Source organism: Sciurus vulgaris (genome assembly GCF_902686455.1).
Source record: "Sciurus vulgaris genome assembly, chromosome: 10".
NCBI classification, from domain to species: Eukaryota; Metazoa; Chordata; class Mammalia; order Rodentia; family Sciuridae; genus Sciurus; species Sciurus vulgaris.
In genome coordinates, this window is record NC_136470.1 from 119888492 (window position 1) to 119902804 (window position 14313).

The window sequence follows — 14313 nt, forward strand, 5'->3', positions numbered from 1 at the left end:
CCTTGACAGCAAAGAATCATCCAGCCTGCAACATCAACAGCAATGAGGTTTATAAAACCCTGAAATGCCTAATACAGGGCTAGGAATTACTGACACCATATGGCAACTTTAATTACCCAGATCTGGGAATGTATGCTACCCAATTATTTGGGATCTAAAAAGTCTAAGGGTGCTCTGATGCTGAAGGAGAAGCACTAATGGAAATTTGTGTCATGATCAAGTCCCCCCCAGAAACTAGTTAAGTAGTGGTCAGTGCTCACAAGCAACCTGCGGTTGTTCCTCCTGCCGGAAGGTTGACCATTCACAACCTGTTTCCTGATCTGAATGAAATGGTTTTGTTACAATCCACTGCCACAGCTGTCCCTTTGTTTCCCGTAGCCTGTTCCACTGGATTTTCATTTCTCACTGGTTATGGGGCCAGTGGACTTTCTTTGATACCAGAGAGACACAACCCAGGTCTTCAAGAAGCACCCCACCACCGCCCTGTCCTGGATTCCTCCTCAAAGATAACTAACGAAACAGTCAAGATAGTTTGACTTTTCCTGTTAGTGATATTAATCTTTTTCTTCTGATCCTAACAGCATTAAATAGAGATGAAAAAATACTATAGTATTTATTTATGTCCCCTTCCCCAAAAGTTTATGTGAATTATTTTACACAGGTGAGGTTATTTGCAGTAATCACAGGTTCCAATGGTGATGATGCATGGTCATGTTTTGAGACTTTGTTATGATTCTTTGTCTAAGAATTCAAGTGTAGGTTTAACAATCTTTAAATCTGTTGAATAGGGTTTTCCGTAAAGTGCTGGAGGTCTTATTACCAAACTGGTTGTAACGAGTCACTAAGACTAGGGTAATAAATTGTACATGTAGTGAAGAAAATACTGAAAGCCTCTCCTTGACTGAACTTGACAAACCTAAGGAACTTTTTTTTCATTCAAAGGAGTTATTTTGAAGTGAAGATGAAAATGTATTCATCTTGATTGTTTTTTTTTTCAAATTTGAGGAAATGGATTATACTGTATTACAGGCAAGTGTGTATAGAAAAGGGTGGGAAATAGTAGCATACTGAGAGTGTGTTTGTATAGTTTATGCTTTTCCAAACCTGCCGTGTTCTTGACTTTGAACAGTACTATCCCACCAGCCACAGTCATTACTATATCACAAACCACAACTATCTTTCAAGAGGCTTTGTGTTCACAGTGAAAGGAATGTTGACTTTGAAATTATGCATTTATATTAATGTCACTACAAACCAACGGGAATAGTAATTTTTAAACAAACTTGCTAAATATTGAGAGACTAAAATACTAAGTTAATAAATTATATGTAGCACTGTCGCTGTTCTCTAGATGGTGTCTCACAATGGATTTCTGTTGCTTGAATATTTTCTTAGTGAACGTTTGAACTAAGGTAGTGACTGGGATTGGTGATTTTGGCTAAATATTTTGAATCTGTGGCTTAGTGTTAGCAGGGAAATAAAATACCATTTTTTTCCTAACTCAAAAAAAAAAAAAAAAGATAACTAACGTTTTAGAGTGTTGCTTATTCTGCATCTACTGAATCGTTTTACAAGATTTCAGAAGAACAGCCTCTTGGCTTTTCTTCAGTGGAACATCCGAGCCAGGTAGTATAAGAGACGGGTTCAGGTAATCTCAGATAAAGCAAAGTGTTATGCAGATGCAACCTTCCTCTATGTTAAAAATATTTGCTGGCATCAGCATAGACTTTGTCTTGTACTTCTTGAGTGTTTTTCTTTTTTTCTTTAACTTTTTACTTACAAAATATCTTTGTTTTTGGCATGATATGCTATTCCGAAAGCATATTAGAGTCCAAGTGCCAAGGTTCTGAAACTCCACACTCTCCCCAAAGAGAAATATGCCATGAAAATTATGGGATGTGCACACAAATCCAGAAGTGTGTTGTTACAAAGTTTTGATAATCAACTTTCCGAATCTCCTAAAAACTAAAATGTTCACAAATTGAATGTGTCGCTTAAAAACCACTATTTTTATTAAATGCAAAATTTTAACACCATCATTTCTGTAATCATAATTAAGGGAGGAATTTCTCATCAGAGTCTTTCTGCAATAAAGTAGTTCTGTGAGCTTTGTGTTCCTTCCTACCCTATCTGACATAGAGACCTACTTCTGTGTGTGTATTATCTACCTTCGGCTGGCTAACATCCTGATTCTAACATTATCTTGAACTTAAGAAAAGTCTTAGGGAACTTAGAATAGTGTTTCTTTTTTAAAAAACATTTTTAGTTGTAGATGGACATAATATCTTTATTTTATTTATTTTTATAATGTGCTGAGAATAGAACCCAGTGCTTCACATGTACAAGGCAAGCACTCTACCACTGAGCTACAACCCCAGCCCCGAGAATAGTGGTCTTAGCCTGAGATTTACTTGGAAAGATTTTTTAAAAATTCTGAAGCCCTAGTTAAACTCCAGACTAATTAAACCAAAATCACTAGAGGTGGTTTGGGTTTAATTAGTCCCTCAGAATTTTCTAGAACTTCCCAGGCAATTCCAGTGGGACACCAGTTGAGAACCAGTGGTTTAGAACAAACTATTAAGACAAACAGAAACAAAATACCCAAGTGGAATTGTTTAAAAACGACTGTCTCACGTGTATTTTCAGGTATTCCGGCATGGAGACGAAGTCCCATCGACACATTTCCTAATGACCACATTAAGGAATCCTCCTGGCCGCAAGGATTGGCCAACTCACCCAGGTTGGTTGGATGCCCCAGCTGAAGGTTGTTGCTGAGTCTCCAGGGTAAATGTGTAGAGGATTGTCACTGTTTTGATGCTTTTTACCCTTTTGGCTTTACGCAAGAACAAGAGATGGATGTGGACAACAGAATGTGGAATTTAGCAATGTTGAAAAGAGAGAGAGGGAAAAAAATCTTCTCATCAATAAACTGAATCTGTTCCTGGGTTCTCTTCTTCTCTATCAGAAGAATCAGTTAAAGGGACAACTGTCACAGGGACAAGAATCTTTATCGGTACCTCTTGCTGGAGGAGAAAGGAGACACAGCATTGACCCAGATCAAAGAAGGAAGCTAGTTTTTAAGTCTGTGTAAGGGCTGCAAGGGCAGACTAGAGTCTAGGAATTTTAATGGCTTTGCGGACTATTTTTCTAATGGTGTTTCTTTTATTATTTATTTTTATTGGTGCTTTATAATTATATACATAATAATGGAATTTATTATGCCATATCCACATACATGAACATAACTTGATCAGTCTCATTCTCCAGCACCTTCCCTTTCTCTCCCCTCCTTCCACCCCAATCCACTTGCTCTGCTCTACTGATCTCCTTTTTATTATTGTTGTTATTGTTAATTTAATTAGTGCATTATATATAATACACATACTTTATAAAATGGGATTTATTGTGGTATATTCATACATGGACAGAGAATAAATTGGTAGATTTTGTTCCCCAGTCCCTCCCCATACCCTCCCCCCTCACTCCCCTTCCTCTGCTGGTCTCCCTTCTGTTTTCCTGAGGTTCCCTAAGGTGTTTTCCTGTGGGTCCCCTGCAAGCACTTCAACCTTGAGCGGGGCAGTCAGTCTAGAGCCAAAGACTGCATCTCTCCCTGTATAATCTTTTCACCTTGTGATAAGAGTGAGTCGCTGCAACTGTAAGAAAATGCATAGGTGGGAATGGAAGAAAATACAAATCATGGGAGCATGAAGTTAAGCGTCCTGAGAATGTGCTGTTTTAGTGACTTCTCAACAGCGTTGTCCTTTATGTTGTTTGTTTTTGGAGAATCATGGCAAGGGGATCCTGGCTTTCATAATGCAGCTGGTTTCTGAGGTTGATAAAACTGAGAGTGAGTGAGAGGCTAGTGAAAGACACCATCATGCTCTTAATAGTTAACAAGCCAAAGTTAAGGTCCCTGGGGTGCATTTGCCCTTTTGTGAGAGTGGGGAGGGTTGACTGGAAGTGATGACATTAGAAGCTGACATTTTGTCAGCTGGATGTATTGGGATAGATTCTCAAGCTTTCACGTGCAAATGATTTTGTTAAAATGCTGATTCTAATTCAGCAGGTCTGATGTGAGGCCTGAAATCCTTCACGTCTAGCAGACTTCCAGACAATGCCAGTGGTACTAGTACATGGAACACTCTCGAAGTAGTAAGGGTCTAGAGCTCCAATTTCTGTCTTTGGCCAGGAACTTCTAATTGGCACAATGATGTGATGATGAATCTCTAGATCAATGACTCTTAAAGTATGGTCCCTGGACCAGCAGCATCACCACTGCCCAGTAACTTGTCATAAAGGTAAATTCCCTGGCCCTGCTCTATAACCGGTAAATTAGAGATGTTAGTGTTAAAGCCTAGAAATCTATGTTTTAATGAGTCCCCCAGGCGATTCTATGTGTCATGCCAAAATGTGAAAAAACATTGCTCTATCAGGAGATGACTGTTTCCCCAAAAGTCAGCTGGAAGAGCACAATGAGACCCCCAAATCCCTGCTTTTTCAGTTACCCAGGTCATGTACCCAGGTCGTTCTTTCCCCACATTCATCCTCATGCTAGATGGAAGGTGATAATAGTGGTGGTCAAGAGTGACAAGCAATTGAGCAGGTACAGCCAAGCAGCAGCCCAGTGGCCATACCCTGTCTGACTCTTGAAGATTTGATGAGGCTCTGGATTCAAGACTGATCTGCAGGCAGTATTCTCAAAGCATGGTGCTCTGCTACCTGCATCTGAATCAATTGGAGTACTTATTAAAATGCTAATTCCATGGCCCCACCAGGATACAATAAGTTAGAACTTGGGGGCGAGCTGCTGGGAAATCTGTATTTCAGCAGCACTTTCTAGGTAGTTTTTATTCCTGGTGCTCGGTAATGCTTGAGGACCACTGAGCTAATGCAAAGCATCTCAATGTTTGCTGTTCCTTAGAAGGTCTTAGACAGCTTGCTGAAAACTTATTGAGCAGTCAAGGGTGATTTCTAACATGATCCCAAGTGATGACAATATTTCTTATTCACAAACCACATTTTGAATAACAAGCTTTAGTCCTTTATGAACCAGTCATAAATATACTGTTTGGATAATAAATCATTCATTGCACCCAAGGGTTCAAAGGCACCTTCAGATTCATTAAGCCCACCCTCATCAGATGGTTGAAATTCAATCACAAAATCCCCACCTAGTGGTCAACCAGTTCCTTGGAATATTCTATCAAGGACCCCACTACCACACCAGAGATGAGTCATTTACTTTAATCAGATCAATCACCAGCTATCAACTAAGCCCATACTAGGTACACATTCCAGCGTTAGGTGCTAAGGAAGGTGAATGAGTCTTCTCAGGGAGTCTGAGAGTCCTGACTAAAGGCTGCACCTGTTTTTTATTTTCATGTAAATAAGTGTTGTTATCGTGGGACTACTGAGGCACACCTTATTCATTCCACATATACAATTAGGAAGGAGGAAGCAAATTTCACTTACTTTCACTAATTTTTGCTTTTATTTTTTTCCCCCATAGATAGGCATGGAGCAGCATTATGAACTTGGACAATACATAAAGAAAAGATATGGGAAATTCTTGAATGAGTCCTATAAACATGAACAGGCAAGTTGGGGGTATAGTAGGAACCTTGACCCTTGAAAAAATCAATTCTATGTATCTTTAAGTGCTCTGACTGTTTTGTTTTGCAAGGTACTTATATAAGTCAGAGATTTTGTTTACAAATATACCTGTTTATAGGATTTTTTTTCCTAAAACTGTATAAATATGAGTAAGTTCAAGTTTTTATGGATATTTGTCTCAATAGTTTGACTGGCAAGTAGCCACTGCTTACCTGGTGACATTTGTCAATTCAACTATTGTCCTTCCATGTGGCTTTGTCCATGGTATGCTCAGAATATTGCTCATTTCATAACATAGTATGATGGTGATGCTACTACAATGTCTGCTCATAGTCTAGCGTGACTGTCCCCCTCTTTCTCTAACACCCTGCCAGCTCCCACAGTAGTGTTGCAGGGAACCCTCATGTTTCCTCTAAATTGGCTTCTGCCGCCAGGCATGGTGGTACACTCCTGTTATCTCAGTCACTTAGAAGCCTGAGGCAAGAGGATTGCAAGTTTGAGGCCAGCCTCAGCCACTTAATGAGGCCCTAAGCAACTTAGCAATATCCTGTTTCAAAATAAAAAATAATATGGGCCAGGGAGGATGTGGCTCAGTGGTAAAGGGCCCCGGGTTTGATCCCCAGTGCCAAAAAAAAAAAAAAAGCTCTACTTTCCTTTTCGATTTTCCCACTCTAGGTTTATATTCGAAGCACAGATCTTGACCGGACTCTGATGAGTGCAATGACAAACCTAGCAGCCCTGTTTCCCCCAGAGGGCATCAGCATCTGGAACCCCAGCCTACCCTGGCAGCCCATCCCGGTCCACACAGTTTCTCTCTCTGAAGATCGGGTCAGTATACAGAGGGGTCCAGGGGATTCCACGTGGCCCTGGAAGGAGGAAAGTGGGCTGGCTGCTCAGGACTGTGGATTTGGGAGTCTGGACACACTTTGGGCTGTACAATTTTACTTTTTTTCATTAAAAGAAAAAAAAAAATCCAAGGGACAGTCAATGCAGGACATGGAAAGCCCTAGGCAAGGGACAGTCAATGCAGGACATGGAAAGCCCTAGGCAAGAAAGAACAGGAACTGAATTTTTCTCTACCATCCGCTTTGCTTTCGACTTTGGGAAATTCGTCCCTCTGTCTCCTCTCTGTCTCTCGGTCTCTCTTCCTTCCTTCCAGGGCTCTGTTTTCAAGTTCCAGGCTTTGGGTACCAAACACAAGTTTTCTTCTCCATATCCCCAGATTTCCCTGCTTAGTACACACTCCTCCTTCCAAGAAAATCTTCATTCCTAGGTAGGAGAAAAAAGAAAGACCTGAGTGCATAATTGGTCCCCACACTTTATATACGCCATCGTATTTACCTCTCCTAACAACCTGGGATGGACAATCGTATTGTTCTTTTATAGCAAGGAGAAAAAGTACTCAGAGGGGTAAAATAACAAACAAAACTGGTCCAAAGCCACAGAGCTGGTAAGCATGACTCCTATGACCAAAACTAGACCTATCTAGTTCTGTTACCTGTAAAATAGCGATTCTCAAACTTGGTAGGTATATTAGGAGCTCCTGAGGAGTTTTCAAAACTCACTCTCCATAACAGAGTCTCCAAGGGGTGGAACCCAGGCATTGGTATTTTAGAAATAATCTCCCTAGATGATCCCATTGGCAGCCCAAGTTTGAGAACTGTAAACCAAGTACCTCAGTGGGGACTGTGTGAGAGAGAAATGTTCAACTTATTTACCCAGGGTGGGACTGACCAAGAACAATAGTCTTTTCAGAGGATTTGATATTAAAAAAAAAAAAATACAGTATAAATATATCTAACTAATCTTCCAGTGTGGAACTTAAGGCTATATGCAGGAATAGTTTGGGACAAGCAGTTCTTCCTGATTTCCTGCAGTTACATCATAGGCATAATCTGTCTTAGGCCACTTCTGTTACTATAACTGAGCAGCACAGACTATGTAATTTATGAAACAAAAAAAAAAAAAAAAATAGAGGCTCTCTTAACTTATAGCTCTAGAGGACAGGAGCCTAAGAACATGGTACCAGCTTCTGATGAGAGCCTTCTTGCTGGGTCATGACATGGAAGAGGGCATCACACGGTGAGATGAAGCAAAGAGTACTTGATTTTATTTAGAAGGAAAAAAAAATAAAGTTAGCTGGGCATGGTGAACACCGCTGTAATCCAGCAGCTTGGGAGGCTGAAACAGGAGGATTGTGAGTTCAAAGCCAGTCTTGGCAATTTAGCGAGACCCTGCTTCTAATAAGATATAAAAAAGGGATGGGATGTGGCTAGTGATCAAGTGCCCCTGGGTTCAATCCCCTGTACCAAAAATAATAATAATTTAAAAAAAACACTCCTGTAATAACCCATTAATACATTTATTCATGAATTAATGGATTAATCCATTCATGAGGGCAAATCCCTCATGGACCAATCACCTACCAAAACTCACACCTCTCAACACCACTGATTTGGGGACCGAGGTCTCCAACACATAAATACTGGGGGACATTTCAAATTGTAGCACTACCTCGTCTCTCTATGACTGGGCTTAGCGTGGACCACAACTTTTCAGTGACTCCCAGAATACATTACTATCCTTTGTCCTGCCAGTACTCCTAGGGATTTGACTTAATAGCTACATCTACTGACTTAAGAATTTTCTCCAAATGCTTCTTAAAAACAGCTCTCCACTGTCCACCCTACTCAAGGTAAATCTATTCTAACCTCTTCTGTGGTATTTCCTAAAAAGTCAGAGTGGCTTATGTATGCCTTTTTCCTTTACAGAATCAGTAGTGAAGTATTACATTCTAGGTGTTCTTAAATTTTTGTGAATATTTTCTTCCAAAGAGAAAAAAAAATCACTTCTTTTCCCACAGGCTTTTCTGCAGAGATAAAGACTGAATAGGAGCACCAGATTTAGCCAACACAAACCCGAACAGCTACTTAACCTGTAATCCAGAAAGACAGTAATTAAATTACATGTAAAGAGAATTCGGGTGCTCTTAGAAAAGGAAAAACTCAGAGTGAGGGAGAGGGAGAGAAACAAGCAAGATTATCTACTGTGGCTTCCAGCTATCTGCTCACTAAGACAAACAGTGTTCTTCTGTCAATTTTGAAGAAAAGCTGTCAATCAACACAAGGTTACTCCCAGAGCTATGCTGAGTGCTATAGAGAAATGTAAGAGAAACACAAGGCAAGTTTCTTCCCTAACTCATGATCTGTTTGATGAAAGAAAATTACCTTGAGTGAAGCATGTAGAACACAAGATGGTAGACAGTGACTTCGAGGACAAGCTGTACATGCTGGAACTCCCACAGGGAAGTGATTTGGGTCTGCCTAGGGTGAGGACTTGAACCAGATCTGAGAGGTAGGAAAGGTGAGGGGTGCGTGCATACACTCTTCAGTATTATGTGCATGTGATGAGTGGCACTTCGAGGCACCTGCTCTGAGGATAATTTAAAAGGAACGACGTGGAGCCTCGGACAAAAACTGTTGATGCAATCAGGAAAGAGGATATGAAGACCTGAAATAAGATGGTAAAAGATGTTAGAGGAAAGAAAGCAAGACAAGGTCACATCCAGGAACAGAAATGACAGACAGGAAGCAACTTATAAACATTTTCTGAGGAGCTACTCACATGCCAGCCCTGTTCTAGGAGTTGACAGTATTGCAGTGAACCACTCGGACAAGAGGCTGGTTCTTTTCAGGGTCTACATTTCTTTAATTTTCTTTTTTTAGTTGTAGTATGGACACAATACCTTTTATTTTATCTATTTATTTGTATGTGGTGCTGAGGATCAAGCCCAGTGCCTTCACATGTGCTAGGCAAGTGCTCTACCACTGAGCCACAACTCCAGCCCCTGGGGATAATATTTGATAGGAAATAGAAAATAAAGAAGTAAGTAAAATAATTTCAGATGGTGATAAGTATTTTGAGAGAAGTAAACAAGTTAATATGACAGAGATTTAGGCAGGCTGGTTTCAGAAGCCAAGGTTAGCGTAGGGGGTGAGGGGGTCTGTTCCAGGGAGGGAAGAGTCGACGCAGAGCCATTCAGTCTGTGTGTTTAGAGGACAGCAAGAAGGCCCACGGTGTTGCTGGGCAGGAAAGGATGGCCGAGTGTTTACTCAGGGCCACCTTCATGCACACTCTTATAAGCTATGCTGAGTTTGGATTTTATTCCAGGTAAAATGAAAAGTCAGTGAAGGTTAGGAACCACAAAATAACCTGATCTGATGGATGCTTTAAAAAATAAAAATAAAGAGCAACAGTATAGCTACTGTGTGAAGAGTGAATTGTGAAGGCAGAAGAAATGGATTTCAATTGGTCAAATAGGAGGCACTCACAGTACTTGAAACACAGATTATGGCGGTATGGACTGGGAGGGGATGATGACCATAGAGAGGGGTTTGTTCAGGTTTATTTTGAAAACAGACAAACAACAGTGGTTTAAAAGTGAAGGGCCTATTTTAGATCCATTTTGAAAATAGACCAAAAAGGGGATAGTCTAGAAAACAGAGTTGTAGATTTTGCCATTGAAATGACCAAGAAGAAATGGCCAAAAGTGGGGAAGTTCGGACAGGTTTAGTATATGTTACCTTAGAGGCCCCCCTTCAGCCGTCAAGGAGAAATATACAAATAGTGTTGTCTAGAAATACAGCACAGATGGAAAGCTAGAGCAACAAAATGAACTTGGGAGTCACCTCCCCATAGATCACAGTTAAAACCCCAAGAGGTTGTCAGATTCAAACTAATTTTAGGATGATCATTTTGTCCTCCTACTAGGTTTTAAATTATATTTTCCCATACATTAATATATACCCTTATTTAACAGTCTGCAAATTTGCAAGAACTGAAGTCAATGAATGGTTAGTTGATCTCTTAAGATTCTTTCCAGACCTCTAATTTATTTTCCATATTCCTGGGGGAGAAGGGTACATACAGATGTGCACCCTAGTACTCGGAATGAAAGGGGCAGGGGAAAGAAGCAAGATAACAGTAATTCACAGCAAGCACGAATATTTACCAACAGCACATTCCAATTTAGGCAAGTTCATGGAAGGAAGAAAATGATCCTAAAGGTTTTTGGATATTGGGTACATAGCCTGTGGTTTTCAGACCTGCAAGCTACTTTTTTTGTTTCTCTGATTTAGAATTGAGCACACACTAGCATATTTGAATCTTAATTTATTAAGGTTTATTTTGACAGAACAAGGCTTAAAATATGGGTGCAGCTCCCCTGGCAAGGTCTTCTGGATAATCAGGTCTTCTCTCTTTCTCTTGTCCTCAGTTGCTCTACCTGCCTTTCAGGAACTGCCCTCGTTTTCAAGAACTTGAGAGTGAGACTTTGAAGTCCGAGCGAATTCCAGAAGAGGCTTCGTCCTTACAAGGTTTTTAAAGTGGGATTATTTGATGAAGTCTGTGCTTCTTTAAAGTGTGGGATGAACGTGTCTGTGGGTGGGTGGTGATAGCAAGGAAAGTCATCGCTACCTGATCCTCTTCCCTGTGCCGGAGCCACAACCAGTGGAAAGGCCAGTCCTTTCCAAATCCTGTACCTTGTCCCTGGCAGGAATCAGGTGCACAAGGGTAGCTGGACGAGACTGATGGAAGTCTAAAATCACGCGCTTTCTGAGGCCGAGTGGGTCTGCCTTCCTAACATGCACGAAGGGTTTTTTCGTTTTACGAAGGTCGCCCCCATTTCAGGATGGCACACAAGGTAGATGGAAAGCTTTGTATTTTAAAAATAACCTTTTGAAGGAATACAGTGGACAGTCTCTCAATAATCCCTCCATTCACTACAGGCCTTATTTTCTCATGGAGTCTTTCAGTTTTTTATGCTCATACCAACTAATACATGTATACTCTTGCAGTTTCCCCCTTGAGTCCACAAAAGGGATGTACTGTTCATAGGACTGGGCACTTTGGCTTTTGTTTTTGTTTTCTCATTTAATAAAATATCTTAGAAATATTTTTCGATCTGAACATAAAGAATCTCCTCTCCTTATCCTCTCATTCTTTCTTTTTTTTTTTTTTGTTTTTGTTTTTGTTTTGTTTACAAATGTGCAGTATCTGAATTTATGGACATACCAACTTTCATTTATATCATTCCCTAGGAATGGAAATGTGGGTCATCTCCACTCTTTTCCTGTTCCTGTCTGAACATCTTGTGCATCTAAATAATTTCATATCAATATCCACAGGAAGATGTCTCAGAAATAGACATTCTGGTTCACTTTGAAATAGTGTCAGATCACCCTCCAAAGAGGTGGAACCGATTTCCACTCCTGGCAGCATGGCCTGAGAGTGCTGTGCGTCTGGGGCCTTGCCAACAGTGTGCAGGCAACCGTGGCAATACGTGCCAATCTGATGAGGGGAAAATGGAACCCCTAGACACATCCTCCACAACGAGGAACGACAAGGAAGCCCACCGTCATCGCTGTTACTTGACACTGTGATCCAGAACTTCGATCCTGAGTCAACTCCGGCACCTCCATCTGGTTAACTGCCACTGTGTCTCTTTCCTCTCCTTTTCACTTGACCATTTTTATGTGGAGTACTGGTTTTCTTTTTTCTTCAAAGTGTTAGGATTTTTCTCTCTGTATTTTAATAGTTCTGTGATGTGACTGAGGTTTATTATGATTGTTTGCCTATTGACTTGGTTTTTCATGTCTTTACCATGTGGATTGTAAGTATATCCATGTACTCTTACGTATCTTCTATATTTTGAGTTGTATTTAGAAAAGGCTTCCTTGGTCCTAGATTATTAAGTGAGTCTATAATGCTTTCTTCTAATTTTACTACAGCTTCATTTCGGCATTTGTATATTGCACCCATTTACAATTTATAGTGGTGTTAGGTGGGACATTCACATCCTGCCTAAGTTTTTTTTTCTGATAGTTTATCTAATTGTCCCACTGCTATGTATTGAATAGTTTTTCTCTTTTCCCACTAATTTGAGCTATTATATATTGAAATTCCCATATACATGGAGAGTATTTCTGGAATTTTTATTCTATTCAATTGTTATTATGGACCAAAAAACATGGTTTTAATTATTAAGACTTTATAATGTGCTTTAGTATCTAACGTGCTAGTCACCCTCTTCGCTCTGTGTTTTCTGTTTTCATGGTTACATTTTTATTGTTCTTTAGAGTTATACATGACAATAGAATTTATTTTGACATAATAATAGAAGCATGGGATGTAACTTGTTCTAACTCAGTCCCCAGCACTTCCCCTACTCCTCCCTTTCTCCCTTCACGTTTCCTTCCTCCACTCCATTGATCTTTCTACTGTTTACCTATAGTTTTTTTTTTTAAATTAGTGTCTTGTAGGTGTACATCATGGTGATAGTCACTGTGATATATTCATATATGTACATAGAAATGTTAGATCAGATTCATTCCAAGTCTTTCTCTATCCCATCTCTTCGGCCTTCCCTTCATTCCCCTTTCTCTATTCCACTGATCTTTTTTCTATTCTTTTTTTAATCCCCCTCCCCCTGACCTTATTTTGTCTTAGCTTCCACATATTAGAGAAAATATTTGACCCTTGACTTTTGGAGACTGACTTATTTCACTTAGCATAATAGTCTCCAGTTCTATCCATCTACTGGTAACTGCAATAATTTCGTTCTTCTTTATAACTGAATAATATTCCATTTTGTGTATATTTACTACATCATCTTTATCTATTCATCTGTTGAAGGGCACCTAGGTCAGTTCCATAGCTTGGCTACTGTGAATTGTGCTGCTATAAACATTGGTGTGACTGCATCACGGTAGTATGCTGATTATAAATCCTTTGGATAGATACTGAGGAGTGAGATAGCTGCGCTAAATGGTAGTTCCATTTCTAGTTTTATCAGAAATCTCCATGCACTTTCCAGAGTCATTGTACCAGTTTGCAGTCCCATCAGCATGTCCAAGTGTACCCTTCTCTCCACATCCTCACCAACATTTTTTGTTACTTGTATTCTTGATAATTGTCATGGCTATATTTTTAATTTCTTTGTGAAATTTAGAATCAGCTTGTTTAACTTTTTAGTGTTTTAACTGAGATCTTGTTAAATCTGTAAGTTAAGGAGAATTCACAACTTTCAACATTAAGTCTTTCTTTTCAAGAATATGTATGTTATTCTTCCTGTTCTTACTTTAGGGTTTTATTCATATATATATTTATACCTTTTTGGTGAATTTATCATAAGGTATGCAATATCTGAAAATAACAATGACTTACCTCTAGTTTTCCAATATTTACACATGCAATCTCTTTCTTTTGCCTGCTCGCACTGGTCAGTACTTACAGTGTCAAGTTACATGGTAGAATTGTCAGTGGGCATCCTGGTCTTATTACAGATTTAGATGTTTTCTCCTATTAAGTATGCTACTTTTGAATCAAAATATAGTAGACATATTTTTATCATGTTAAGGATGCATCCATCTTTCTTATTTTCTTGAGTGCCTTTAAAAAATCAATTTCGATCATTTAATCTTTTGAATGATCTTTTTATTTTACAAATAATCAGGTTATTTCCCTTGAATCAATTACCATGATTAATTATATTTCTAGATTTACTAATATTGAACCATCTTTACATTTCTCAAATATATTCCCTTTCTTTTAATGTGACAGAATTCTTTGCTGATATTTTACTTAGGACTTTTGCATTGTAAATACAAGTGACATTGAAACTATAGTTTCTATTTTCTAGGC

At 39.4% G+C, this 14313-nt stretch overlaps 1 protein-coding gene across 1 annotated transcript in view; it reads left to right on the top strand.

Annotated features, from left to right (window-relative positions):
* The window catches only part of ACP3 (acid phosphatase 3), a 51563-nt gene that overhangs the window by 11220 nt on the left and 26030 nt on the right, over positions 1 to 14313 (top strand). Inside the window, 7 exon segments of the mRNA XM_079101330.1 lie at positions 2647 to 2662; positions 2665 to 2721; positions 2724 to 2740; positions 5510 to 5596; positions 6289 to 6441; positions 10889 to 10957; positions 10959 to 10988. Of these exon segments, the coding sequence (XP_078957456.1) occupies positions 2647 to 2662; positions 2665 to 2721; positions 2724 to 2740; positions 5510 to 5596; positions 6289 to 6441; positions 10889 to 10957; positions 10959 to 10988 (429 nt within the window).